Source organism: Ovis aries, chromosome 14, assembly GCF_016772045.2.
Source record: "Ovis aries strain OAR_USU_Benz2616 breed Rambouillet chromosome 14, ARS-UI_Ramb_v3.0, whole genome shotgun sequence".
In the NCBI taxonomy this organism is placed as follows: Eukaryota; Metazoa; Chordata; class Mammalia; order Artiodactyla; family Bovidae; genus Ovis; species Ovis aries.
Genome location: NC_056067.1, coordinates 45,790,161 through 45,817,294, shown reverse-complemented (window position 1 = coordinate 45,817,294; position 27,134 = coordinate 45,790,161). Strand labels below are relative to the sequence as shown.

Here is a 27,134-nt window from a genome sequence, read left to right as displayed (position 1 = left end):
AGTTCGGGGGCTCTGTGGCTCAAGAAGGATCTTTAGATGACCCTAGAGCACAGCGAGGGCATTGATCAAAGACTAAGGAGGTACCCCCCAAGCCCTGAGGCAGTCTATCCTGCAAAGGGCCTGGGGTCAGCTCTACTCAACCAGTCAGTGGCTGACATGGGAATTTTCTTCACTCCTGTGGACACCCAGGTAAACAGCACAGATGAAGAGCAAACACTGAAACACTGAAATCTAGAGGCTGGGCTAAGGCCACACGTCCAAGGAGGGACAGAGAGAAGAGCAAACCACTCTCTCACTTAATAAGCATTTACTGAGTCTCCTTCTGAGCTAGGCTCTGAGGTAAATAACGCTGGGGACACAACAGAGACCAACACAACCCCAGGCCTGGCCTCACCGGGTTTTTAGTCCAGTAAGGGTAGACAGACCCACCTTCAGGCAGTGACAGCCCAGGGTAATCAGGGCTGTGATGGGTGAGCTCAGGGGAGTACCTGGGCAACCTTGGGGAAAGCCCAGAGACTGAAGGAGGCCAGAGGAGACATTTGGTGATCAAGAGGACTTCCCAGAGAATTCCCAAGAATAACCAAGTAAATATTGAGAAGAGCATTCAAAGCCAAGGGCATGTGCACAAACAGACTGGGGAATGGGGAGACAAGGATGGGCGGGGGCAGATGATGCAGTCCTAGGTGCCACACTGCAGGGCTTCAACTCTGTCCAAGGTCACTAGGGAGTCAGGAAGGTTTGAAGTAGGGAAGGGACAGAGTCAGGTAAGACTTAAGAGTCCCCTGGTTGTCACATGGTGGGTGGACTAGGGGAAAGAACCACCAGAAGACTGAGTGGAAGGGCCGTGGAGCTGAGAGCCTGAATATGAGGGAGACCCAGGGCTCTGGGTGAGAGGGGAAATGGGACCAACTCTTAAGATGGGGATCTGGCCGGAAATGCAGTTTGGAGGAGATACTGAAGCCAGTGTGGGACCGGGTGGGTGTGAAGGTCCCAGGGGACATCCAGGGAGAGGTGTCCAGCACACTGAGGAGCCTACCTGTGGGGCAAAGAAGAGAGACTGGGGCAGAGACGAACAGGAAACTGCCCGTGCGGCTGAGAGGAGAAGCATGGGAAGACAGCCAAAGACAGGGATGGTGAAAGGCTGGGCATTCCAAACAACAAGGCAGTAACATTAGGGAACAGCCACAGCTCTAGGGTGGAAATTGCCGTCTTTTCTATGGCGTCGCCTCAGGGCCGTAAGAGTGGCTCTCAGAGGCGAGACGCTACTGTGCGCAAGCGCAAAGATGGCTGGCGATCACTGATGCGCATGCGCCTGGAATTGCCGCCTAGACCTCCGAAACTTCAGCGTGGGGTCACGTGGCAGTCACGTGGTGGTCACTGTCGGAGCCCAACGGTAGGTGCAAAGCTGTGGGGACTGGGTCCCCAGCTGGCCACCAGGCCCCGCCCCCAGCCCACAGAACCCCGCCCCCATTCTCCCTTTCTACCCCTCCTGTGCCCACAGACCCCACCCGTTTCTCAGCCTCGGTCTCAGTTCTGCACACCTTTTCCCCAGCCCACAGATACCGTCTTCAGGACTCCTTCTTTCTTCCATCCCTTCTAATCCATAGACCCCATCCTAGTACACAAACACTTCCCTGAAGCTCAGTCCATGCCCCCAGCCCTCAGACCCTTTCCCAGCCCACGGACCCCAGCCACCGCCCCCTAACCCTCCTCGAGGCCCTTTCCCAGCCTGCAGACCCTGCCCTCAGGCTGTCCGCCTTCCTTGGACACTCCTGTCTCACAGCCTGTAGACTGCGCCTCCCTCTCAGGTCCTAACCCTCAGAGCCCTCTTCCTCCAGCCCTATGTAGTCTTCAGACTCTCTTCCCAAGCCCCTGACTCCTATCCTCATAGCCCTTACTACTCCTCTACCACAGAGCAGATTTCCTTAGCTTCTTTTCACTTCCAGACTCCCTTGGACTCCTGACCTTCTGGTCTGAAGCTCTCCCACGTCCCACCCTATTTCTCATTCAGACGCCTCTCTCCAAGTCACACCCCTCTCAAATCACCTTTCTTTCTCAGACTGCCCCGCAAGACTCACAGCCAGCTCTGTCTTTATTGCTCCCAGGGATCTAGTCCTTCATGTCCTCCTGCCCTCATGAGACCTGCTCACTGATCCCTGGCCAGGAGCTGACGGAGTCCACAGATGCCCTCACTGCGTTCTCGACTCCCTGTGGAGCTGGGCTCTGTTCCGGATCCAGAAAGCCAGGTGGGCCGTCTGCATCGCCTGGCTGTGGCTGGGGGCCCAAGCTGGGGCCTCACCCGACTCCTGCGGAGAGGTGAGTTTGGCTGCTGAAACTGCCTGGGGGCACTAGATCAAGGAGCAGAAAGGAGGATGCAACTTCAGCTGACCTGTTAACAATTGTGTATCAGGCACCTGTCATGTGCCAAGGCACTGTTGTCTGTGATGGAGACTTAGGGGTGAGAATGACCCTCCAGATCACTGTGAATTAAATCTATAATGAGAATTTAAGAGAGTGATGAGAATGAGGGAGACACCCCGGAAGGATGGCTTTTCGAATGGGTTGATATTTGAGTCCCACAGCATAAGAGCCAGTCAGGGAAACAGCTGGGGAACAAGCACTTCAGAGGGAATAGCCAGTGCAAAGGCCCTGAAATCAAAACACACTGGGTACACAGTATCGGAAAGCGATTATTCTCCAATTAAAAATAAATTTGAAAAGCAAAAAAACCCTCCCACAAACCCCAAAACTGGGGATATGTAAGTAGCAGCAGGGAGCAAAAGGACTCAGGGAGGCAGCAACTACAGACAGAAACAGGCCTTAAGAATGGTGTCAATTTTGTTGGATTTTGTTCTGTGTGTAATTGGAAACCCCGGGAGTTGTAGGCAGGAAATTAACATGGTCAGACTTACAGTTCCTGTTGTTCACTGATTTTTGTAAGTTGATTGCGTATCCAGCCGCTTTCTGAGCTTGCTTAATAGTTGTAAGTGTGTGTTGATTCTTTTACTTTATTGTTATCTGCAGACAGTAACAGTTTGTTCTCAGCTATTCAGTCTTTAAACCACAGTCTCTTTTTTCTGTCATAAGGTATTGGCCAGAACTTCTAAACCTTATTATCACTGGACATCTTTTTTCTTAAAGAGAAGAGTCTTATGTTTCTGCATTAGGTACTTTGCTTGCTCTTGGGTTTTGGTTTGTAATTTTTATCAAGTAAGAAACTTTCCATCTATTCTTAGTTTTCTGAGGTAGATTTCTTTTTCTAATCATAAGCAGGCATTGAATTTTTTTGTGTGTTTTGGCATTTAATTTTACCAAGTGCTTTTTCTGCATCTACTGATACAGTTAAATGTGATTTTTATTTTTTAATTTGTGAATGTGTTTTTTTACATTGATAGATTTTCTTTTGTTGATTCATCCTTGCTTTCTGGGAATAAATCTATTGGGTTACCCCTTTTACTTTATTTAGGGGCTTTACATATATGATCATAAATTGAATTGGTTTATGACTTCATTTCTGGTTCTGGAACTCGCATCTCGTTTCGGAGTTAAGGTCAAATTTTGCCTCATAAAAATGAGCCTTGCCCTCTTGCCCTGGGTACCTTTGTGTGATTTTAAAAATTTATTTATTTGTGGCTGCACTGGGTCTTCACTGATGTGCAGGCTTTTTCTCAGTTGTGCTTCACAGGCTTCTCTTTGCGGTGGCTTCCCTTATTGTGGAGCATGGATTCTAGGCAGTGGAGCTCAGTAGCTGAGGCTCCCAGGTTCTAGAGCACAGGCTCAGTACTTGTGGTGCATGGGCTTAGTTGCTCCATGGCATATGGGATCTTCCCAGACCAGGGATTGAACCTGTGTCTCCTGCATTGGCAGGCGGATTCTTTACTGAGCTACCAGGGAAACCCCCCTTTGTGTGATTTTGACACCTCTGGGATGGGGGTGGGGTGGATGTTGGCCGGGCAAGTAGACATCACCTTGTTCCAGTTCTGTGGATTTAGTGGTGAGAAGTGTGTTGAGATGGATTCTGAGGCAGACTCCCCAGCGGCTGGAAGGTGGCGGTTCCAGGACATAGAGATGGAATCTGGAGCCGAGGGTCACCCAGTCAGGGAGGGATTGTGGGGGCTGGGAATTGGGAAAGGTGTTGCCAGGACCTCTGTCCCTGGAGTAAGGGGCCGGGATAGTCCTAAGCCTCGCTGCCCCTCAGTTGTCCAGGTAGATGGCGAGAACTCGGCTGGGCAGACGGCGCTCTTCCTCTCGGCGCTGCTGGGCCACAGCTCGGCTGTGCAGCTCCTGCTGGCCTCTGGTGCCAACCCCAACCAGTACGTGGACACGTGGTGATGCCCCACACTCCCAGTGCTCTGAGTCTGAGCCCCAGAGAGCCTGAGAGCCACAGCTGTCTTCCCCAGAGACCTCTCTCCCTCAGACCCCCTCCCATCCCCGGTGACCCATCTTGCTCTCTGTTAACCCCTTCTTGTCCTCCAGAAACTATTCCCATCTTCCTGGTGCCTCTATGCTCACCGCCATCCTCTCACTCTTTCAAGGACTCTGCTGTGTCCCCAAGTGAGGCCCCAGCCCTGATGCCCTCTTCCCATGAGCATAGTGACCCCCGTATCTCTCCATGCTCCCCTCCTGCCACCTCCTGTCCCTGTTCCATGCCTTTCCTAACCCATTCCTGTCCTCGCTGTTCTGCTGCAGCCGCTGCCTGGACGGCAGCACGCCTGTGCACGCGGGCGCCTTCTCGGGCCGTAGCCTCGTACTCCTACACCTGCTGCAGGCGGGCGGCGACCTGCGTCTGCGTGACCAGCAGGGGCACAGCCCTTGGGACTGGGCAGAACAAGGTGGTGCCAAGCAGAGCTGGGAGGTGAGCTGTGGCCAGGGTGGGCTGAGGGCCTCAGGGCCGGGCCTCCCACCCTGCCTCACCCCACATGCTCCCCGCCCCATCCAGATGCTGGAACTGTTACAGCTGTGCCGGGCCCACATGTCAGCCCTGGTGCACGGCAGTGAGTTGGCGCCCGCTGTCTCCCTGGGCCAGTGGCAGGCTAGCTCTGGACACAGCCTGTGTGGTGGTCTGCGGCTGGTGCAGGCGAACAGGTAACGGTGCACGTCCTGAGGCCTGCCTACCCACCATGCCTGGCTACCCTGGACTTGCTCTCAGATGGCCCTTTACCTCAGGGCATGGAGGCCGGAGCAGACCAGGAGACCCCCCCATGTCCCTGCCTTAGGGTTCGGCCAGGTAAGCTGGAGATGTCGGAGGGAGCGGGGACCATGGCATCCGCCCTCTTCCTGCCTCATGGTCCGGCTCCCCACCCCCAGCTGAGCAGCCTGTGGCCACTGGGGCTGGTAACAGGCGTACCTGTCGTGGACCCCAAGGAGCTGCTGCCAGCGCAGGGCGAGCCCGACCGCACCTACAGGAGCAGCTCCCACACCCTCATGGCCAAGTGAGAGAGCCCCTCCGACACCCTGCCTGGTGTCTAGCAGAGCTGGGGAGAGTCTGGCCCTCCTGCCCCCCCTCACTGGGAAACCCCTTGTCTCAGACCCGTGCTCTCTTCCCTCCGCCTTCCTCCAGCCTCCTGTGGAGGGGCCACCCTGTGACCGTGCGGCAGCTGAAGGTGCCAGGAGCCCAGGCTGATGTGCTGTTGGCTGACCTTCAACACTGCAGGTGGGTCCCTCCAGCCAGCCCCCCAGGCCCGCCATCTTCTACCCACCCTGCCCAACTTGAGTGTTTTGGAAATAGATGCCCAGGGAATGTGGTGGTGGCCGTGGTTACAGCCTTCACCCCTGGGCCAGCATTTGGCATGGAGCCCTCCTACTGGAGTGACACAGCTTACCACGGGAAAGTGGGCGCCCAGTTTTGTAGGCCTCGGAGAGGAGTGGGTGTTGGGAGGGTACCAAGGACAGTGGTGCTGGCCCCACCACTGCCAGGCTTTGTGACCTGGGGTCACCGTTTCTCCTCTGTCTGGTGGCTGAGGCAGATGGTCAGCTCCGGGCCAGGTGGGCTAGGGCCTCCTCACAAGTGGCCTGCTCTCCTCCTGCCCAGCGCCCTGCACCACCCCAGCCTGCTGCTGCTGATGGCACTGAGCCCCTCCGAGGACCTGTCGGGGCTGTGCCTTCTCTTCGAACCCGTGTGGCTGGGCTCCCTTCATGTGGTGCTACACCCCCGGGGCCCACGAGAAGGGAGACCCCCCCACCTCGTGCCAGGCCTGCTGCCGGGCCACCTGCTGCTGCAGGTACTGGAGGCCCTGCTGTTCCTGCAAGCCCGCTGGCGTGCTCACGGCGGCCTCAGCTCCCATGCTGTGCAGCTGGTGCGGCCAGGCCTGGCAAAGGTGGGCAGCCTGGAGCACGGGCGCCCGCTGCACCAACGCTGGCTGCAGCCCAAGTGAGTGCCTGCCTCCCTGTCCTGCCCCCGTGGCCCCGTCCGGCAGTCACTGACTCACCAGGTCCCTTGGCCTCCACAGGCCGCGGCAGGGTTACCCCTGGGGAGGCCCAGGCCCAGGGCTCCCCCCACCTCCTGAACTGTACCCATGGCTGCCGCTGGAGCTCATCCATGGTGACACGCCTGCGGCCACCTCAGACCTCTACAGCTTCTGCATCCTGGCTCAGGAGGTCTTCACGGGTCAGTGAGTAACCCTGCTCCCAGCCCCACTGAGGCCCCCCACCTCGGTTGGGTCCCCCAATCATGCTTCCTCACAGGAGAGCTGCCCTGGGCTGGAAAAAAAGGAGCTGAAGTGAAGGCTAAACTAGAGGCGGGTGAGAGCCCGGCCCTGGACCCCCTGGTGCCAGCCCCCTACCAGGCCCTGGTTCGGGCTGGGCTGGGCCTAGGGCCTGCCGACCGCTGCGGCAGCCTGCAGAGTACACGCTACCTGCTGCGGGAGGCCGTGGCTCAGGTACAGGACAGGCGGGCAGGGGAGGGCTGCGGCCGGGGAACCTCAGGCAGGGCGTGTGTGCCACACCCACTTTACTCCTGCAGTATTTACTCCTCCCCACAGGACTCGGCCTCTGAGGTGAGCTCCCCGAGGGACTGGGCCACACAGTGCCCGCCACCGCAGGGTTCTCTCCCAGGTTAGAGGGCCCAGAAGGGATGGGAGCCGGCGCTGAGCAGAGCTCGGCTGTGCCCCCGCCCCATTTCCAACTGGCTGGTCTGCAAGCCCAGACACTGTACTGTGAGCTGGCTCCCAGAGCCAAGACTGCACCCGGGCCTGTGGCCCGCTGTGATGTCCCTAGGCCCCTCCCCATCCTAGGCAGGGGCCAGGACAGGCATGTGGAGGACCAAGGGAGCTGTGGGCCACCCACGCCAGCCCTCTGCCGTCGCTCTCTGCAGGTCATGGGCCACAGCAGAGTCCAGAGGGGTGCCACCTGGGACTCAGGCAGCAGCTTGACTCTAGGCAGCAGCCCAAGTCCCCGCCCTGGCGTCTGCCCAGGGCACAGCCCCACAGCCAGGGTCAGCCTGGACCAGAGCCTGGAGCCCAGATCAACAGTATGGATACCCCAAGTCCTGCGCCATTGTCCATTTGCTTACCCATGACCCTTCCCCCCAGCTGTCACCAACCCCAATTTCCCTGGCTGCCTCTCCTCTGACCAGGGACCACCTGGGACCCACAATGTTCCCCTCACTGACCGGTTACCCCCTCCCCACCCCCATTCCCGACCAACCCTGCTTCCCCCAGGGCCCTGCCCTGCACGCCAGCCTTCAGGACTCAGCCTCCCTGCTGGGGACTCAGAGCTCTGAGGAGCGGTTTGAGAGGAAGTTCTCAGCCAAGATCCAAGCCCTGCGGGGGCTGCGGCGGCACACACACAGGGCTGCCCTGCTGGATCCCCAGCCCTGGGAGCCCAGCCCCTGCCTGCTGACCCACAGGGAGGCTTCCCATGCCCTGGCGGCTGCTGGCAGGGAAGGCCACGAGGGCAGGTGAAGCAGAGGGCCCTGAGCCCAGGCCCTGCCCTAGCCCGCCCACCCAGGGCCCTCCTGAGCTCCGTGGCCACTGGTGGCAGCTCTAGTCTTTACTCCTGCAGGTACCCAGCCCTGAGCTGATCAGAGGAAGTCGCTTCTCCAGCCTGCAAAAGTGAGAAGTGGGGTGCTGGTGGGAGGTCCCTGGGCCCCTTCCACCTCCCCGAGGTCAACTTCAGCCCACCCCTACCCCACCCTCTCCCAGGATGGATCTGCTGGAGGAGATCATAGCAGAGCTGCAAGGTGGATGCCAACTTGAAGACGGGCCCAGGCTCAATCCCACTCCTGACACACATTGTTAGGGCACCTGTGGCCCCTTCTGTGCAGATGTCGCCCCTCAGAGCCTCCCAGGAGTGACTCCCCACTTAGCACCTGCTGAAATGATAAAATGAGAAAGCAACCCACCTGTCACTGCCTCTTTATTCATTGAGCCTGGCCTCAGCATGACAGCAGCAGCCACATTTTCACCATTTTTATTCATTAATTTTGTCAGATGGTTTAGTGGGGTGTGTGGGGAGATAGCAGGAGCAGCCCCCCACCCCCGTGCACAGGACAGGACATGCTGGGGACCCCTGGAGGGAAAGGGAGGGTAAGGAGTCAGCCTAACCCTCTCAGATTTGTGCGAGAGGCCCCAGGATGGAGGATGGTGGGAGGCGGGCATGCCCATCAGCCCAGGGTAGGTAGGCTATGATAACGGGTTAGGGACCCACATCAAAGGCAAATTACAAAGTTAGAAACCTGGGGTAGGGGTCAGAAGCTCAGGAAAATACAAAACAAGGGATCAGGTTGGACCAAGATCAGTGAAAGGGGAAGAGAAAGAAGGAAGGTCCCTCCCAGCTCTGGCTCAGCAGTAGCTTTGGGTCTGGCTCTCAGGGTGGAAGGACCAGCTGGGAGTAGGGTAGGGGGCTGGGGGACCAGCCCCCTCCCTCCCTTGCCCCCCATTCCTGTACAGGGACCCTCGGTGGTGCTCGCCCCCCCTCCTATAGGCTGGTGGGGCTGCCCTGTAGGGGAGAGGGTCTGGAGGGCCCCAGGGCCCAGGTACCCTGTGAGGGGTGTGGTGGCCCCAGGGGGCCCGCTGCTTTTGGGGGAGGCGGGGGGCTGGGGGGCCAGGATCAGAGCGACTGCGAGGGTGGGCAGGAGGGGAGGAGGAGCTGGAAGAAGCGGGTGAGGGGCCCCTGGGCCCCAGGGCTAGGTTGACGTAGAGGGGTTCAGGTCGGGTGGGGCGCCGGGCCGAGTGCTGGGGGGCTGAGTAGCCAAGGTGGTCGTGGGGAAAACAGGAGGGTGGTGGGTAACTGAGTGGGAAGTCAGGGGACCTATGGAGTGGTGGGGATTGGCCAAGCATGCCGTACGAGGCACTGAGCCTGTCTGGGGGCATGGGGCGCAAGGGACTCCAGGACCGAGTGGGGCCAGAGTAGGGGGACCCCTCGCCCGCCTCGATCTCATAGTACAGGTTCTCTCCTCTGTCCAGTGGTGTAGGAGGAACCAGGGGGCTCCTCCAGACTGGGCCTGGGGAGCTGGGCTGGAAGGATGGGGAGCCGAGGGGGTACAAGCCTGGTTTGGGGACCCCGAGGAAGGGTGGCAGGCACTCCCGGGGGGCTGAGAAGAAGCCAGGGGTGGGAACCTGCTGGGGGACAGAACACAGGGACTGGGCTGCCGTCTCTGGCGCAGCCCCGCACCCCCCACCCATCCTGAGCTGAGCACTAACCTGGGTAGGGCCTCGGGGTGTCCTCCTCGAGGTCCCTGTGGGCCGCTGGCTCCTCACCAGGCTCCCATCACTTTGTTGCCTTGGTAAGGAAGGTGGGGGTCCCGGAGCCCAGCCACCTGGGTGGGCTAGGGGGTGGGGGGGTGGCCCACTCCCTGAGGTCCCTGGGGGCTCACCGCCCACCTCCAGGGACAGTGAACGGCGGAAAGGGGACTGAGGAGCAGACGGGGTGCCCCCCTGCTCCTGCTGGCTCTGTCTCTGGGCCACCTGCTGAGCCCGCTCAGCCAGGGCCAGGGCCATGAGGCGTGCTGGATTTTTGGGAGGCGGGGGTGGGGCCCCCCCGGGGCGCAGGAGGGACAGGGGAGGGGGCAGCAGCGGTGAATCCATACCAGCACCTAGGAGAGGAACGGGAAGAGGAGTCAGCCAGGTCTTGGGTATAGCCTCGGGGTTGTGAAGGAGTGGGCTGGGCTGGGCTGGGCTGGACAGGACACACCATGCTGGCCTTGGGCTCCCCGGGGACCAGGCAATGCCAACTTGCTGCAGATCTCTTGTTGGCAGGTGTCACTCAGCTGGGCCTCAGCTCCACGCAGCAGCAAGGGGATGAGGTGGGGGCGCCGGCCTGGGCTAGGGCTGAGGGCTGGTGTTGGCGTGGCCGAGGCAGGTGTTCCTCCAGCCCCCAGCAGCTCCAGGACAGCAGGTGGCACTGACACAGACAGAGGCTCCGAGATGTCCAGGGCAGTGGGTGAGGCAGGGCTGGTGGGGCCCCGGGGCGAGAGGGCCTGGGGGGTCGCCCTGGGTGGAAAGGCAGAAGCGGGGGCTGGGGGCGCCGGGCTGGCGGGAGGTGCTGGGTCCCCGGGGGTGGGGCTGCTGCAGCGAAAGGTAAGGGGATCAAAGTCAAGCCCCCGGAGCCCCTCCAGGCATCGGGGTGGGCTAAAGTCCAGCTCGTCACCGTCGTCTAGCCAGGCCGAGGTTCGGTGTGAAGGGGAGCCCGAGAGTGCTCCCAGCCCAGCTGCGGAGGACTCGGAGGAAGAGGAAGAAGACGACTCGGAGGAGGACTCGGTGGACTCGGATGACGACAGGCTCTCACAGGAGCCAGCAGGTGCGGGGCCCACGGGAAAAGCATCACTGCTGGAGTGGGGTCGCCGTAGCCTGTGCAGCCGCTGGAGGCCTGGAAGGGCAGTGCGGGGGAGGTGGAGTTAGGGGTCAGGGGTCAGAACTACCTACCCAGATACATCAGTGAGAACAGGACACACACCCCCAGTAAGCTGGGGAAATAACACAGAGACACATCCCTGCCTAGGGTCACAATGGCTGGGGATCCAGGGAGAGCTGTGCAGACTCTCGGGTGATAAGAGGCCATCAGTGGCAAGTCCATGAAGAGGACTGTTCCAGAGGCAAGAACAAAGTCTGACAACCCCACTGGCTACAAGCTCCACACCGACAGGATCTCATACCCGGTGGCTGGGAGGACAGCCTGAGGCGACCACTTCTGGGAAATACTCGGGCCTCGTCTTGTACAGCTGGATGTGGGCCTATCATACAGTGTGCGCCTCCCCTCCTGGGCGCGCTTGTCAGAGCCCCCACATCCATCAGGAGGGGCATGGACAAGTATCCCCTCCCCTGAGGGGATACCCACACTCGACAGTGGACAGTGATGGAGAGGAAGGAGCCTGAGCCACGCCAGCTGCGCGGACGGCAGCCTGTGATGGAGTGGTGAGTGAGTACACTCACAGCACGATACCCCTTTTTAACGACACCCTTTAATCAAAGATTCAAAACAACTAGCAGTATGCTGTCGATCCCTACACCTGTAGGTGGCAAATCTGTAAAAGCAAAGGGACAGAGACTATCAGAGGATGCCTGAGGTGAGGAGGCAGCAGGTGGGACGGGGAGGACTTCGCAGGTACTGTGGTGGGAGGCCTTTATTTCTGGCCAGTGGATTCATGGGTGTTCATGATACTATTTAATTTTTTTCAAAAGGGATGAACAAAAGACTAGAAGGACCCTGCGTGGGCCAATGACCAGAGGGCATCGTGAACCAAGAGTGAAGCTTTATCAAACTTATTGTACGTAAGGTCTAGATTAAAACAAAAAACCTCAAGACCCCCAAACCTAAGAACACCACGTGGAGGCCAGCTCAGAGCCCCAGTCCCTCCCAGCTCCACCTGGGTGCAGGCAAGGGTCACCCCGTGCTCACCAGCCCCACTGGCCTGCGATGACAGAGACTCCTCACTCTTGGCAGACCTCAGTGTGACAGTGTCAGGTCGGCAGCCTGCAGGGAGAGGATGAGGGGTCATGGGGGGCACTCCAGGGTGCCTCTCCAGCCACCACGCCCACTGCCCGGCCTCTGACCTGAAGGCTGTGGTCGGGCCCGGGTGCCCCCTAGCCAGGGCAGAGGCTTCTTTCGGGGGATGCTGGGGCCCCGGCCCAGTGCAAAGAAGGTCTTCCAGCTGCTACCCCCAGGCTTCCGCTGTTTCTCGCCTCTCTCCCCTTTCCTCCTGGAGTTTGGGTCAAGACATAGGAGGCTGGCTGAGGAGCTGGGCCCCCCAGGCCAGTCCCTCCCTTCTGGACATCCTACTCACCTTTCCACAGGTGAAGTTGGGGCCTTGGAAGTTGTGGGCTCGGTGGGTGTCCCCAGCCGACCCTGGGTCCGAGCCTGGGCTTCCTCTAGTGTTAGCAGGCGAGTGGAGGGGCCGCTGCCCGCAAGGGACTTGGGCCTGGGGAGGAGGCAGCGGCCTGAGGAGTCGGGAGAGGGGGCAGCCATCAGCCCTGGGGCTGTTGAAGGCCACAGGCAAAGCCAAGCGCTACAGCCCAAGCCCCGGCCCCGCAGCGTGCCCACCCGGGCTGGCAAGGCAGGGGGCCAGGACGGATCAGGCGGGAATGGGTGGGCAGCAGGCAGGTGAGGAGGAGGAGTGAGGCAGAACGAGCTGATGAGGAGGCAGCTCCCAGCAGCCAGCGAGGACAGCGGCTCTGGCTTCAGTTACCTCGGGCCAGAGGGCCCTCCGACGTGCTGAGTCCTGACTGGGCTGGGGTCCGGGGCAGGGCAGGGAGTCTGGGTGGGGCCGGGGCAGGGTCAAGTCTGGGGACCTCCCACCTCCTCCCAGGTGGACCCATGGCCCCAAGTGCCCCCAGGAGCTACAATGGGTGAAGGAAGAACGATGTCCGGGCCAAGAAGTGGGGATCCTGAGCGTAGGAGCTGAAATGAGAAGGTGGGGGAAGGGGAGGGAGAGGCCGGGGCGGGGTCCTCAAGGAACCAGAAGGGAGGTCCAGCTTCAGTGGGACAGGGATGGGGCTGGGAGCCCACCTACCCTCCCACTGCAGCCCTGATGATGGGGGGCAGTAGTTAGGACATGGGATAGGATGGGCATACCTGCAGGGTCGAGGCCAGCAGATGTGAAGGTGTCGCTGAACAGGACGTCCACGTGGGTGAGCAGGAATTCCACCACCACCGACTGTACCCGCACCTCCCGGAATGCTGCTGCCCCCCCTAGCCCCACTGACTCCAGCTCCATGGACCTGGATGGGAGGAGGGTGAGGGTGGCCAGGTGCCTGGAGCCCCAGCTGGTAGGTTCTGGCCGGGGGCGGGGGTGGGGCGCCGTGGGAGCAGTGACTGTCATTCAACGTCTCTGACCTTATCCACTGATCACATCTAGAATTAGATTCTCAGCCTTTCCCCAGAACCTGCTCCCTCCCTGCCTATCCCATCTCAGTCAATACCTTGGTATTGCCCTTGACCCCTCTTTCCCTAACACCCACATCCAATTGCAGGAGACCCTGTGGGCTCCACCTACAAACTCTATGCAGAATCTGAACTCGGCTCCCCTTGCCCCTACTCTGGCCCCGCCTCCATCCTCTCCGTCCTGGACCAACACACGGCCTCCTCCCTGTTCTCCTTGCTCCCTGCCAAATCCCTACAGTCTGTTCCCCACACTTAGCCAGAGGGAGCCTGTGAACCCCTAAGTCACAGATCAGGGCCCTCCTGGCTTAGAGCCCTCCTCTGGCTGCACGTCATTCCTGGTAAAAGCCAGATCCTCACCATGACCCACAACTTGTAAGTCACTCCCCTGTCTGTTCCTGCATTACCTCTCTGACCTTACCATCTCCTCCCCTTCAACCCTGCACTCTCTCACTCAGCTCCAGTGACAATGGCCTCCAAAACGCTGGGCCCTAACCCAGCCCCAGGACCTTTGTACTTGCTATTCCCTCTACTTGGTTTGCTCCTTCTCAGCTACACAGGTCCTTCTCTTACCTTCTGCAGCTGTTAATTCAAATGTTACCTTCTCAACGGAGTCTTCCCCACCTATTTTATTTAAAATTGTAAATCTAGATATCCCAGGTCTGTCTGTATTTTTGCTCACAGTTCTTATACCTACCACGTACTAGCTATTTTATTTATTTATTTATCTGATTCCCAAGAAGAACTGAACTCCTCCAGGAAAGAGAACTTCCCTGTCTTGGTCACCATCAAATCCTTTCGGGCTTACCCTGCTGCTGGCCAACAAGGACTTCTTCCTGAAGCCTTCCCTGCCACTCTATCTAAAAATTTCAAGTGCCATGACTGACCAGATCTCCATCCCCTACTTTGTAATCTTTCTCCTCAGCCCTCATCACTGTCACACTGTGCTCTTGTTTTTTGGTAATGTCCACTGTCATCTCCCACATAGGATTGTGAGCTCAGAGCGTAGGTTCCTGCTCACCACTGCGACCCCAGTGCTGAGAACAAGGGCGGGCATAGGGGCACCCAACACTTAAGAAATATGTGTTGAGGGACTTCCCTGGTGGTAGTGGCAGGAGTCTGCCTGCCAATGCAGGGAATGTGGGTTCCGTCCCTGGTCTGGGAGGATCCCACATGACTTGGGGCAACTAAAGCCTGTGTGCCACAGCTACTGAGCCCGTGAGCTCTAGGGCTGGTGAGCCACAGCTAATGGGACCCTGTGCTGCAGCTACTGAGTCCTGGGCGCCCTGGAGCTCACACGCTGCGACTGCTGAAGCCCATGTGCCTAGAGCCTGTGTTCTGCAACAAGAAACACCACCACGATGAGGAGCCTGTGCACCGCGAGGGACAGCCCCTGCTCACTGCAACTAGAGAAAACCCCGAACGCAGCAACGAAGACCCCCACAACCATAAATAAATTACAAGAAAAGAAATAATGTGTTGGGTGAAATGATCAAAAGAGCAAAAGCTCGATGGGTTTCTGGAGTGAGGTTGGGGGGTGGGGGCGGGGAGACTCCAGGCCCAGCCTGGGGGTTGGTAGGGAGCTGGGGGAGCAGGCTGGTGAGCCGCCAGCTTACCGTAACAGGTTAGGTGCCCAAACGATGGCCAGGTTGCGGGCATGCATGCTGGTGTTGGCACTGTGTCTCGCCATGCGGGCCAAGTGCCTCAGCAGGTACTCCAGGGTCCTGGGGGTGGGAGTAGAGAGAGAACGCCTGAGCCTCACCTCCCTTGGGAGTCCACCACCACCCTTCCCTGCCCCTCCTGGTTTACCGGTAGTGCGGCGGGGGCAACTGCTGGATGACATCGTGAACCCTCACCAGGCGCTCCTCCTCCCCTGGCACCGACATGGCCTCCTGAGACAGTGCACAGTGTGAGCGGGGCTGGGCTGCTGCCTCCCAGCCCCTCCTACCTCGCAGTCACCCTCACTCACACTGAACTTCCCGTAGAGCTGGTAAGTGAGTAAGGGGTTGGGCAGCTCTCGGAAGTAGAGCTTGCAGAGGGAGGACACGCTGTGGATGTCCTGCAGGAAGGCGGGGCCAGACAGTTCAGGGATCCTCTCACTGTCGAACTCATGCCTGAGGCCACCACGTCGAGAAGATGCAGGTCAGAGCTGGCCCACCGGGCTGGGTGCTGCCCCCACACCCAAAGTGTCCACAGGTAGATGCAACCCGCTTCCTGTGCTGGCTTTTCAGAGGCAGTACCTTACTGAGCCCCCTCCCCTCCAACAACCCTGCATGCCAAAGACAGGGCGCCCCATTTACACAGGAGCACACTGGGGCTCTGGTGGGAGACACCCTGCTTGTAGCTACCCAAGCCCATCTGCCTCCAGAGTGTGACTGGGCTCCATCCACAAAATTGTGCCATTCTCCTGGCTCCAAGAGGCACTGCAAACTGCAGCTGGAATCCCAGCGGCCTCTGCTCACCACCTGGCAGTGTCTCGCCCTCTCAGGTGAGAAAGCTCTATACACGGGACCTCGGCCTCAGGCCCTCTGCTCTCGCCTGGAAGCCCGGGCCTCAGCGCTTCCCATTTCTTAGACTGTTATGCCTACTGCCCCTCTTCGGCCCACAATCCTTCCTGTGGTTCCTCCCTTACTCCCAGTAAAAGCCAAGAGCCTAACAGTCATCAAAAAAGGCCCGTGAGCCTACTCGCCCCTTATCACTTCTCAAACATCATCTCCTGCCACTTTCCCCTCTCGCTGGCTGTTCTCTCCACGGTGGGCAACCACAATGCTCGCTCCCCCACCTCCTCCACAGCGAGCACTCTCCCAGGAGGCCTTCTCCACCCACCTTGATTTGTTATTATGATCTCCCTCACCCCGTCTTTTTTTTCTCCAGTCCACCTGTCACTATTGTCAACTCTCTCCTTTCCTGTCTGCCTCTCCTTCCAGCACGTGGACCCCAAGAGGCAGGAGTCTCCGGCTGTCTCGTTCACCATGGTGTCCCTAGAACTTAACGCTTGACGTGTGGGAGGTGCTCACGAAGGTTGGTGGAGGGTCCTCACCGTAGCCTCTGGATGTTGGATGACACACCTGAGAGTCGATAGATTCCATCCACCACCCCATGGGCCTCAATAAACTCAGAACAGCAGCGCAGCACCTGGGGCACTGGGAGAAAGCAGGGGTTGGGCCTGCTGCTGTGGGTCACACCCTGGCGGGGAGGAAGGGCAGGGGGGGCGGACTGGGCCTCACCATCCTGGCCTGAGTTGCTGAGGTGTTCTCCCAGGTCACAGCCAAATACCCTCTGCCGCAGAATGCCCCGCTGCCGCAGACGCTGCCGGGAAGGGCGGGAGCGCATAAAGGTGCGGAGGAGGCCAGCCAGCTTCCCCCGCGGCCGGGGCACCACTGTGGAGATAAAGGCTGGTCACACAGGGTCGCATGGGGAGACGGGGCAGGGTCTGGCCCCTGGTAATTACAAACGGGTCATGTTCACATTACCTGAGGTCAGAGAGGAAACACCCTGGGAAGCCAGGACACCACATGGGGAACCATCGGCATCTGCAGGGTGAACAATGGTGGAAAGGATGGAGGGCAGGGAAGGGATGCAGGAGGGCCTCCCCATTCTGCCCAGGACACTCACCCCCCTTTAGTCCTGGACCTGGCCGCTCCGTGAATAGTTCCACACACTCACTGGGGAAGAAACCGACCTGAGGAGGATTTGGGGTCAGTGATGGGGCCACCTGAGCTGGCCCAGTGCCCCAGCCCTACCTGTCCAGCTCTAGCCAGGCTCACCTGGAAGCCCCGCTTGCCCCGCCACCAGCTCCGATCCTCCGTGGGCGGCATGTCGATCACGGAGACAATGTCCCCCACCTGGGAGTAGGTGGGCATGAGGAGGCAGGGTCAGAAGGTGCAGATGAAGTGGGAGCCCAGCCGGAGCCGGCTCCCCCACAGCCTTACCTCGAAGGACAGCTCGTCAGGTGCCTGGGCCGTGTACCGCTTTACCACATGGGCAGCGGCCACTGCGGGGATATTGAGTGAGGCCTCCTCACTGAGGAGCAGTCGCCGGCCGTGGTTGTCCAGCTGAGATGGAGGGGGATGTGGCAGGGAGAGGCCAGAAGAAGGTAACAGTAAAGACCGAGAAGTTTCCCCCACTAGAGGCCACCCCCTGTCCCCTACCTGGGTGCCCCTGTCACTCAGAGCTATTGGTAAAACACCTACACTCTTGCTCCTTCCAAAGCAAATTCCCTTCCATGTCCCAGGATGCCCCTGCCCGAAACCATGCTGATTCACTCCTGCACCCACATCCTCCACAGCAAACACTGCATATCTCCTATCTGAAAACCTGCACTCTTAGCCTGGCGTTCTGCTAGCTACAGCCAAAACTATTTCTAGCCAGTATATCAATATACCTTGAAATTCTCACATCCCCACAGCCCAACACCTGCACACACACACACACACACACACACACACACGCACGCATGCACCCACTTGTGTTCTCTCTCACAGGCAAGCGCCCACACAGACACTGAAATACCAGTACCTCCTCCACTCCAGCTCTTTTCTTTCCTGTGCCCACACACCCTCCCAGGCTGCTTCTTGCTCCTCAGACATCCCTCCCTCACCCCCAGCTCCAAGCCCCCTGCCCGGGCCCACCTCCATCCAGGTAAGCACCGGCCCACAGTTGAGGTTACTGTCCACCAGCCCTGACAGGGTTTCCAGGTACTGCAGCAGCAGCGGCACCAGCATCTGGGGCAGGTTGTCAGAGTGGGGTTTGTGAGAAGACCCCACCCAAGAGAGCCCACCGCCCTCCTGTACTGCCCTGGGTCGCCTCTGGCAGGGCTGAAATTCAGCGTGAACACATGGGTGCCACTCTGCTGTGAAGTACTGAAATGCTGCCATATCAGTTGATAAACAGGCTGAACCAAGGCCCTGTGTGCCTCCAGCGGTCTGGCCATCCTGACCCTCCCCTGGAGCCCCCTGAAGCTCCCCATGATCCTAAAAACTACAGGGAGTCACCTTGCTGCAGTTCTGAGGCCCCCAACTGGTTGGAACTCAGGACATACCAGTGTTTAATATTTATCTATTTCCCCTGCCTTGATGGTTTCACCCATCACTGGTGGGGACACACCTTGGCTGTAGCAGGGCTAGGACAAGTAGTTTACCTGAGCAGCCCTGGCGCCCTCTGGGGGTGGAGGAAGCTCTGGGAGGCAGGAAAACCTCCGGTCAAATATGCATCGGTGGAGGTGGGCATCCAAGGAACGGAAGTCATCATAACTGCGGAGAACTGGCCAGGAACGGCCCTGTGGGAGAGGGAAGGACGGGGATACAGCAGCTTCATTATACTGAGCTGAGGACCACGGCAGTCAGTTCACCAGGCCAGCGGAGAGGCAGGGGTGGCTGCCGCACCTGACAGGTCACCTGCACCCCGAACACCAGTTCATTCTCTCCAGAGACGTTCGGACTGTCACGCTCTGGAGACAGCAGGAGCTGCAGAGGGAAACAAAAGGCCCAGGTGAGGGTCTCGCTTTTGTCCCTGTCCTGACCTCTCCAGATGGGCACTTTTAAGGGATGGGACCGTGTCCGCCTCCTGGGTCTCCCCACAGTCAAGGCCTGGTGATGGCTCAGTCAGAGTCCAAGGTCCTGGCACAAAGTCATTGCTGAATGAATGAAGGAACAAGTCTCCCCTCTGCCCTGCAGCTCCCGCCACCGAGTAGTCACTCCTGGGGGGAGGTTTCAGGGGTAAAGTGGCTGATGCTGCTTCAGGGCTGGGTGGGATCCCACCTACCCACCTGGGTGCAACCCCCATACCTGAATGTGGCCGAAGTCAACGTTCTCGTAGTGAAAATGGGCACAGTCTGCCAGCCGGGGAAAGGGACCTCGAGGAGCCGAGAGCCTGGGGGACAAACGACAGGTCACTGGCAGCCCTATGCTTGGCTCCCCTCCTAGGTTGAGGCTCTCCCTCACCTCTCACCTCTTCCCAGGCTTCCCCTTCACACTGGGTCCCCCAGCGGGGGGGAGGGGCTGCACCGAGCCCTCCCCTGGGCCATCCAGGCTGTCAGTGCTGCGAGCCTGTAGAGCAGAAAGAAGAATCAGAGGCCCCCAGAGATGGGAGCAGAGAGACAACGGGAGCATTGTTATCTGGCAGCCTGGGCCTGCAGGCCCGAATTGCTCCACACGCTGTCCTGAGCATGGGGTAGAGGGGTGGGTCAGGGGGAGGTGAAGGCCGGGCTCAGGGTAGGTCTGCTTCCTCATGTGTAGTCTGGAGTGGGGGCTGGAAGAGCAGGGGCCATGGGTGCGTCAGGGCAAGAGCATGCTGGTGCTCTCTCTCCCTGTTTAAAAGCCGCCTCCAGCCCCAGGAGAGAAGGGGTTGTGCCTTCCGCGCCTTTCATCAACGTCTGGACAATCACAGCTCCCATCTTATCAGTCTCCCTGCTTCCACCTCTCCCTTCCTGCCAGCTTCTTCACAGCAAGAGTCAGTATCACTTTCACAAAACACAAACCTGCCTCTGTCTCTCCCCAGGTCAGGGATCTTCAATGGCTCCCTGCTGTCTTTAAGATAAAGTCTAAATACTGTGGTCTCTGCTTACCTCTCCAGCCTCATTTCTTCCCACTGCCTCTACTCTCAGAGCTCTCAGACTTCTAAGAGTCCAACAAAAGAATCATCTTCTTATTTCCTTCTAGGCCTTTGCAAAGGCTGTTCCCGCTGCATGGAACACTCATCCCCATCTTTTCCCATGCTTTCACTCAGCCCTCAGATCTGACTCTCATGGTAGCCTCCCCCATCCCAGGCTTGATGATATTGCCTTAACTTCCCTCATTACAGCCCTGTGCACTCTGAGATGTCCCCATCTGGTGACAAGTCCATCTCCCCCACTGGACTGAGGCTCAGTCCCTACTCCCCTAGCATTGCCCTGCACAGAGCTGGGCAGAGAATTGAAGCTCCTCACAAGTAGGGTTGTGCCTGATTCCTCTCTGGGTCCCAATGCCCAGTGCCAGCTCAGTCACCCAGCAGGGGCTGGGTAAAATCTGATGAATAAATTAACCATCTGCCAGATGAGGATTTCCCAGAATGGGCCCTAGCCTCTCCCTCCTTCATTCTCCTACAACCCCGACTTCATCCTTTGGGTCTCACCCTTGGGTCGGTCCCCCTCCAGCCCATGAAGCTCCCCAAGGCAGGATGGGTTCTGACTTTCTCCGTGCCTGGAGCAAAGGGGCTACACAGAGGTCTCAGTGAATGCTAAGTGAGGGAATGAATGGATGAATGAGCAGGAGCAGCATGGTGGGAGAGGGAGATGGTGGGGGAGGGGGGATGAGGACAAGAAGATGGAGAGGACCCAATGATCACATCGGGGGGTACAATGCACGCTGGGGATTGAGGTGGAGTAAGGAGGAGGGGAGCAGTTGGAGAGGCTGAAGTAAAGGTTCAGGCTGATGCGGGGATGGGGTAAGGGAGGGTTGGTTGAGAAGGACTGGGATGGGATGAGAAAGGAGAAGAAAAGGGTCAGGCTGAGGATGGAGCCGGGTGGGGGTGGGGCTCAAGAATGAGAAAGGGGCTGATGGTAGGAGGAGGAGGGGTCTAAGCCAGGGAGAGGAGGAAGATGGGATGACGATGCTGAGGATGGATCTGGGACAGCGGCCGGTGGAGGACTCGGAGACCCTCAGAAGGCCCCCGCGGAGGCCACTTAGAGGATGCGAGGTCCTTCCCTGGACCAGCCCTTTTTCCTCCCAAGTCTGGGTCTTCGGCTACTGTCACCCCCATACAGGGCGTGGAACAGGGATGCGCGTTGAGGGGGCGGGGCCGGGGTAAGGGCTCGAGCCCAAGACCAGGCCGGGGTACGAGAGGGACCGCGACGAGGGGTGAGGGGCGGCGCGGGCCGCGGACTCGGGCGGGGCCAGGGGCGGGGCGCGTGGGGCGTGGCCGCGCGCGGACAGACTGACTTCGCCGATGGACCGACGGCCGCGTGGGCGCCTCACCACCATAGCCGCGTAGCCTCCTCAGGCGCCAGCCGCGCTGGACCCCTCGCTCGTTGTCCTCGCCGCCGATGCCGCCGCCATGGCGACACAAAGGGGAGGGCGCAGGCCGCGCGCGGGCGGCTGCAGGCCCCGCCTCTAACGGCTGCCCGTGGCTCTGGCGCGCGCGCTCCGCGGGGGCGGGGGCAATGAGGGACGCGGCGCAGATTCTCATTGGCTCTACCCTTGGCCTTAAGATGACGCCCCGCCCACCTGGCGGCTAATCATTGGCTTCAGCTTGGGTCCTATTTCTGGCTAGATCTCTTCGGTCCCGCCCCGCGAAGTTTGACAGCACCACGCCCATGCCTGCGTTTCATTGGTCGTCATTCCCCTCCTGAGACACACCCCCAGGTTCTTTATGCTTTGCTTCTAACATTTCTAACACTAAGCAGTGGACCCTTCCCTTAGTCCACTGTCAGTGATGGCTCTTCTGACACTTAGCTGGCTTCTCTCATGAACGCAAGCTTTTCTCCACTCCCTAAGCAGCTCTTCAAAGTCCCGCTCCCCACTTTGTCAGTCCCGACTCAGCCCCTACCCCTGTTCTTGGAATACTAAGAACATTGGCCCATGGATGTTTTTCACTGGCTCAGATGACTCGCACAAACTCAATTCTAATTTTTCCTGTTGTTGACTGAAGCTCAGAAAACGCTCTGTAACAATACCCTTTCCAAGAGAACTTGCCATTGGTCATGCCCTCAACAAGGTCCTCAAAGGTACATCCTTGATCAATCCATTCATTCATTCAAAAACTCTGATCATGTAATTTGTGGATCTATCAGTAACCAAAACGGGGGAAATATACCCTGCCCACATGGAACTCAAAAGCTAGTGGGAAAAGAATTTGCAAAATAAATATTTTAAAATATGGATAAAAATTAAGCAGAGATTGGGGAAAGGGAGTGTGATAGAGGAGTCAATTTACAGCTACTTACTTCAATTTATTGAACTTGTTGACCTCACTTCCACAACAGGTATTTCCCACATGAAGTACCCTCTGCCTGGAATATTCTTTGCACCCCCCCTTCCCCTCATTGAAACACAACTGCAAATTCTTTCACGCTCCTCTCGTGAGAAAGTAAAGTCTGCCTTTCCTCCCTCCTGAATCTGGGCAAGACTGTGACAACTTCAACCAATAGAGAATAGGAATGAATAGGAACTGACACTATGTGATTTCCAAGGCGAGGTAGTAAAAGGTAATGCAGTTTCCTCTTTGTCTGCTGGAATGGCTAGCTCTGGAGCCTTGGTGCACAATGAAGTGCAATTCTGCTGCTGCAGTTCATGCTTTGAGGAAGCCCAGATCATAATAAACTGTGGAAAATTCTGAAAAGATGGGCATACCAGACCACCTGACCTGCCTCTTGAGAAACCTGTATGCAGGTCAGGAAGCAACAGTTAGAACTGGACATGGAACAACAGACTGGTTCCAAATAGGAAAAGGAGTACATCAAGGCTGTATATTGTCACCCTGCTTATTTAACTTACATGAAGAGTACATCATGAGAAACGCTGGGATGGGGGAAGTACAAGCTGGAATCAAGATTGCTGGGAGAAATATCAATCACCTCAGATATGCAGATGACACCACCCTTATGGCAGAAAGTGAAGAACTAAAGAGCCTCTTGATGAAAGTGAAAGAGAAGAGTGAAAAAGTTGGCTTAAAGCTCAACATTCAGAAAACTAAGATCATGGCCTCCGGTCCCATCACTTCATGGGAAATAGATGGGGAAACAGTGGAAATAGTGGCTGACTTTATTTTTCTGGGCTCCAAAGTCACTGCAGATGGTGATTGCAGCCATGAAATTAAAAGATGCTTATTCCTTGGAAGGAAAGTTATGACCAACCTAGACAGCTTATTAAAAAGCAGAGACGTTACTTTGCCAACAAATGTCCGTCTAGTCAAGGCTATGGTTTTTCTAGTGGTCATGTATGGATGTGAGAGTTGGACTATAAAGAAAGCTGAGTGCCGAAGAATTGATGCTTTTGAACTGTGATGTTGGAGAAGACTCTTGAGAGTCCCTTGGACTGCAAGGAGATCCAACCAGTCCATCCTAAAGGAGATCAGTCCTGGGTGTTCATTGGAAGGACTGATGTTGAAGCTGAAACTCCAATACTTTGGCCACCTGATGTGAAGAGCTGACTCATTTGAAAAGACCCTGATGCTGGGAAAGATTGAGGGCAGGAGGAGAAGGGGATGGCAGAGGATGAGATGGTTGGATGGCATCACTGACTCACTGGACATGGGTTTGTGTGGACTCCTGGAGCTGGTGATGGACAGGGAGGCTTGGTGTGCTGCGGTTCATGGGGTCACAAAGAGTCAGACACGACTGTGTGACTGAACTGAACTGAACTGAAACCACAGACTCCACAGGTGAAGAATCTGCCTGCAGTGCTGGAGCCACAGAAGACATGGGTTTGATCCCTGAGTTGGGAAGATCCCCTGGAGTAGGAAACAGCAACCCACTCCAGTACTCTTGCCTGGAAAATCTCATGGACAGAGGAGTATGGCGGCCTACAGTCCATGGGATCGCAAAGAGTTGGAACACAGTTGAGCACATGAACACAAACAAACCAAAAAAAGCCACATGGAGAGACCTTGTATAGACACTACAGTCCAGCTTGGAGTTGTCTGAGCCCTGATGCTGAACTTAGGAGTGAAGAGGCTTCCACTCCCAGCTGTCAAGCCACCTTTGTCTTCCCAGCCGAACCCCTAGACATCATGGAGCAGAAATGATCTATTCCCAACTCTACCCTGTCCAAATTTTTGACTCACAGAACCTATGAGCATAATAGAATCATTGTTTTGTGCCACTAAGTTTTGGGGATAGCTTGTAACCCAGAAGTAGTCATTAGGATGGCCCTTTGTTAATTATTAATTCCTACCTATCTCAACTCCTCAGGAATACTTCTAGGCTCCACTCACCCCACACACACCAACTAAATCAGATTCTGCTGCTATAAACATCTTTTTTTTCTCCTTATACCTAAACAGCTATTTCCTTCTTTTTACTTAAATGTATGGCTGTTCCTAAAGACTGAAAACAAATATTTAACATGTCTATAACATACAAAAGCTACTTTTTGTAGAAATCTATCCTATCCTCTTTTTTGTAAATACAAATATCAACATAATCCTGATTGCATATTTAACACCTTATTATAAAAATTGTTTAACATACAGCAAAGCTGAACAATTTTACACCCATATAACCACCCCAGATCCTACCATTAACATTTTACTATATTTGTTTTATCTCACATCTATTACTCTATTCATCTGTTAATTTAACTTTGGATACATTTCAAAATAAATTGGAGAAGGCAATGGCAACCCACTCCAGTACTCTTGCCTGGAAAATCCCATGGATGAAGGAGCCAGGTGGGCTGCAGCCCTTGGGTCTCGAAGAGTCGGATAGGACTGAGCGACTTCACTTTCACTTTTCACTTTCATGCACTGGAGAAGGAAATGGCAACCCACTCCAGTGTTCTTGCCTGAAGAATCCCAGGGCCAGCGGAGCCTGGAGGGCTGCCGTCTATGGGGTCGCACAGAGTCAGACATGACTGAAGTGACTTAGCAGCAGCAGCAGCAAAATAAATTAAAGACATTGTATACTGTCCCATAAATACTTCAGCATGCATATCTCTCACTAGAGTTCAATATTTATTTTTCTTTTCAGGTAATATATACCCAATGTAATCCACAATTTCATTGAATTTTAACAGGTGCATGTGTGCATTTGTGCTAAGTCGCTTCAGTTGTGTTCAACTCTTTGCAATCCCATGGACAGTAGCCTGCCAGGCTCCTCTGTCCATGAGATTCTACAGGCAAGAATACCGGAATGGGTTCCCATACCCTCCTCCAGGGGATCATCCCAACCCACGGATCAAACTGGCGTTTCTTACGTCTCCTGCATTGGCAGGTGAGTTCTTTATCACTAGCACCACCTGGGAAGCCCCTAGCAAGTGCATATACCTTCATAATCCAAATCCTTACCCAGGATGGCAGCTGAACATTTTTATACAGCATCCCAGGACTCCCAAAGGAGGTGAGGGGAAAGATTAGGAGAAAACCAGGTGGAGGGTTTCCCTGGTGCTCTGTGGTCAAGAATCCACCTGTCAATGCAGGAAACATGGGTTTCCAGGAAGATCGCACATACCGCACAGCAACTAAACCTGTGTACCAAAACTATTGAGCTTGTGTTCTAGAGCTGGGGAACCACAACTACTGAGCCCACATGCTGCAACTAGAAGCCCCTGTGCCCTAGAGCTTGCTCTCAGCAACAAGAGAAGCCTCCACAATGAGAAGACTGCACACCACACCTAGAGAGTGGCCCCTACTGGACACAAGTAGAGGAAAGCCTGCACAGCAATGAAGACCCAGCACAGCCATAAATAAGCAAATAAATAATTTTTTAATTATTTAAAAAACAGGTGGAAACTGTATCACCTTTTCTAATCCAATTTAGAAAGTTAAAGTAAAATTGCTTCCTTTGCATTCTGTGGAGGCGGTCACAAAGTTCTACCCAGTATCAAGAAGGAATATAGACCCTATTTTTTGATAGGAAATATGCCAAAGAATTCGAACACAAAACAATAGGTTTTTCAGTAGTCCAGAGAGATGATGATAGTCTAGACTAGGGTCAAGGGAGGGGTTAAATTCTGGAGAGTTTTTTTTTTTTAAGTGATGGTAACTCTTATAGTTTCTTGTCACAGCTTTTATTTATTTAGTTTTTTTGGTTGTGCTGGGCCTACTTTGCTGCACCCTGGCTTTCTCTAGTTATGGCAAGCGGGGGCTGGTTTTTGTTGTAGTGCTCAGGCTTCTTATTGCAGTGACTTCTCTTGTTGCAGGGCACAGGCTGTAAGCACACAGGCTGCAGTAGTTGCAGCAGGCAGGCTCAGTACCTGCGGCACAAAAGCTTATCGCTCTGCTGCCTGTGCAATCTTCCCCAACCAGGGATCGAACCCAAGTCCCCTGCATCTGCAGGTGGATTCCTATCCACTGTACCACCAGGGAAGTCCCTGGAGAGATTTTAAAGGTAGAGATGATATGACTTGCTCGTCAACTGATTGTGAGGAGAATCAACGACAGCTATGAGGCTTCTGACTTGAGCAGGTGGAAGGATGGAGCCGAGAGCCAGGGAGGAGCAGGTTTAGGGCAAGGATTAAGACCTATGGAGTTTGAGAGATTTCTTAGAACTTTTTGCGTGGATGATGAGCAAGTCATGGGATATAGGAACCTGAGGTTCTAGGCTGAAGATAGGAATTTGTTGTAGTACTCGGGGTTCACAATTTGTACGACTTTGTACAGTTCAAAGTCATCTGTCAGAACAGAGATGAGGTTCAGAACCATGAAGCCAGATGAGAGCACCCGGGACTGATTGTAGATAGAAAAGTCAAGGCCTGGGACACCAAAGTAACAGGTGTGAGGCGCAATGAGGCACAACCAGATTGGTGAGGAGAAGGCTGGGGTTCTGGAAGCTAGGCAAGGAAGTGCTTCAAACAGTGAGTGGGGATCAGCTCACCTAATGCTGCTGCTGGGTCAAGCAGGATGTGGAGGCCTGACCATTGTCTAACACTCTAATGACTACAAGCTTCACACCCAGAGAATAGTTCCTTTGGTCTCATCTGAGACAGGAGGACCCACTTGCCCAGAAACCCTCTCCTGCCCTCAAAGATGAAAGCAGAAGAGACTTGGCTTCAGTGGTCAGAAACAAGAGTTAAGTGGTGCAGGGCAGAGCTAGTGTGGGGGAGGGGAAGGGGGGCACAGGGAGCTATTTCCCTAAATTAGCAAGACCTTTGGCCTTTTCAAACAACTTCTTTTCTGGAGACAACCAG

The 27,134-nt window shown here is 56.3% G+C and overlaps 2 protein-coding genes across 14 annotated transcripts; one reads left to right on the top strand and one right to left on the bottom strand.

Moving 5' to 3' along the window:
* The first annotated feature begins 54 nt into the window (after nucleotides 1–54).
* On the top strand, nucleotides 55–8,336 carry LOC114117764 (inactive serine/threonine-protein kinase TEX14-like). 8 transcript variants are annotated; one of them, XM_042230819.2, is made up of 15 exons: nucleotides 55–2,316; nucleotides 4,199–4,313; nucleotides 4,690–4,855; nucleotides 4,940–5,085; nucleotides 5,167–5,227; nucleotides 5,308–5,432; nucleotides 5,561–5,653; nucleotides 6,032–6,370; nucleotides 6,450–6,607; nucleotides 6,712–6,878; nucleotides 6,981–6,995; nucleotides 7,313–7,468; nucleotides 7,659–7,897; nucleotides 8,002–8,051; nucleotides 8,142–8,215. In XM_042230819.2, the coding sequence occupies exons 1-14, from the start codon at nucleotides 2,184–2,186 to the stop codon at nucleotides 8,018–8,020; spliced, it is 1,932 nt and encodes a 643-aa protein (XP_042086753.1). In that variant the 5' UTR covers nucleotides 55–2,183; the 3' UTR covers nucleotides 8,021–8,051; nucleotides 8,142–8,215. The 8 variants fall into 8 exon arrangements, with proteins under 8 accessions (XP_042086753.1, XP_042086752.1, XP_042086754.1 ...); XM_042230818.2 differs by having other exon boundaries at nucleotides 6,685–6,878; XM_042230820.2 differs by lacking the exon at nucleotides 7,659–7,897 and having other exon boundaries at nucleotides 6,685–6,878; nucleotides 8,142–8,336.
* A 57-nt stretch (nucleotides 8,337–8,393) lies between these two features.
* On the bottom strand, nucleotides 8,394–21,376 carry ARHGAP33 (Rho GTPase activating protein 33). 6 transcript variants are annotated; one of them, XM_042230815.2, is made up of 22 exons: nucleotides 20,425–21,198; nucleotides 19,264–19,361; nucleotides 19,101–19,185; nucleotides 18,699–18,779; nucleotides 18,455–18,592; nucleotides 17,946–18,038; nucleotides 17,247–17,369; nucleotides 17,082–17,159; nucleotides 16,930–16,996; nucleotides 16,788–16,847; nucleotides 16,542–16,694; nucleotides 16,355–16,457; nucleotides 15,284–15,428; nucleotides 15,124–15,206; nucleotides 14,931–15,038; nucleotides 13,009–13,154; nucleotides 12,221–12,374; nucleotides 11,991–12,163; nucleotides 11,836–11,910; nucleotides 10,132–10,806; nucleotides 9,642–10,033; nucleotides 8,394–9,560 (listed from the first exon to the last, which is right to left on the bottom strand). In XM_042230815.2, the coding sequence occupies exons 1-22, from the start codon at nucleotides 20,449–20,451 to the stop codon at nucleotides 8,781–8,783; spliced, it is 3,837 nt and encodes a 1,278-aa protein (XP_042086749.1). In that variant the 5' UTR covers nucleotides 20,452–21,198; the 3' UTR covers nucleotides 8,394–8,780. The 6 variants fall into 6 exon arrangements, with proteins under 6 accessions (XP_042086749.1, XP_042086750.1, XP_042086751.1 ...); XM_042230816.2 differs by having other exon boundaries at nucleotides 8,394–9,557; XM_042230817.2 differs by having other exon boundaries at nucleotides 8,394–9,557; nucleotides 11,991–12,136.
* Nucleotides 21,377–27,134: the final 5,758 nt, after the last annotated feature.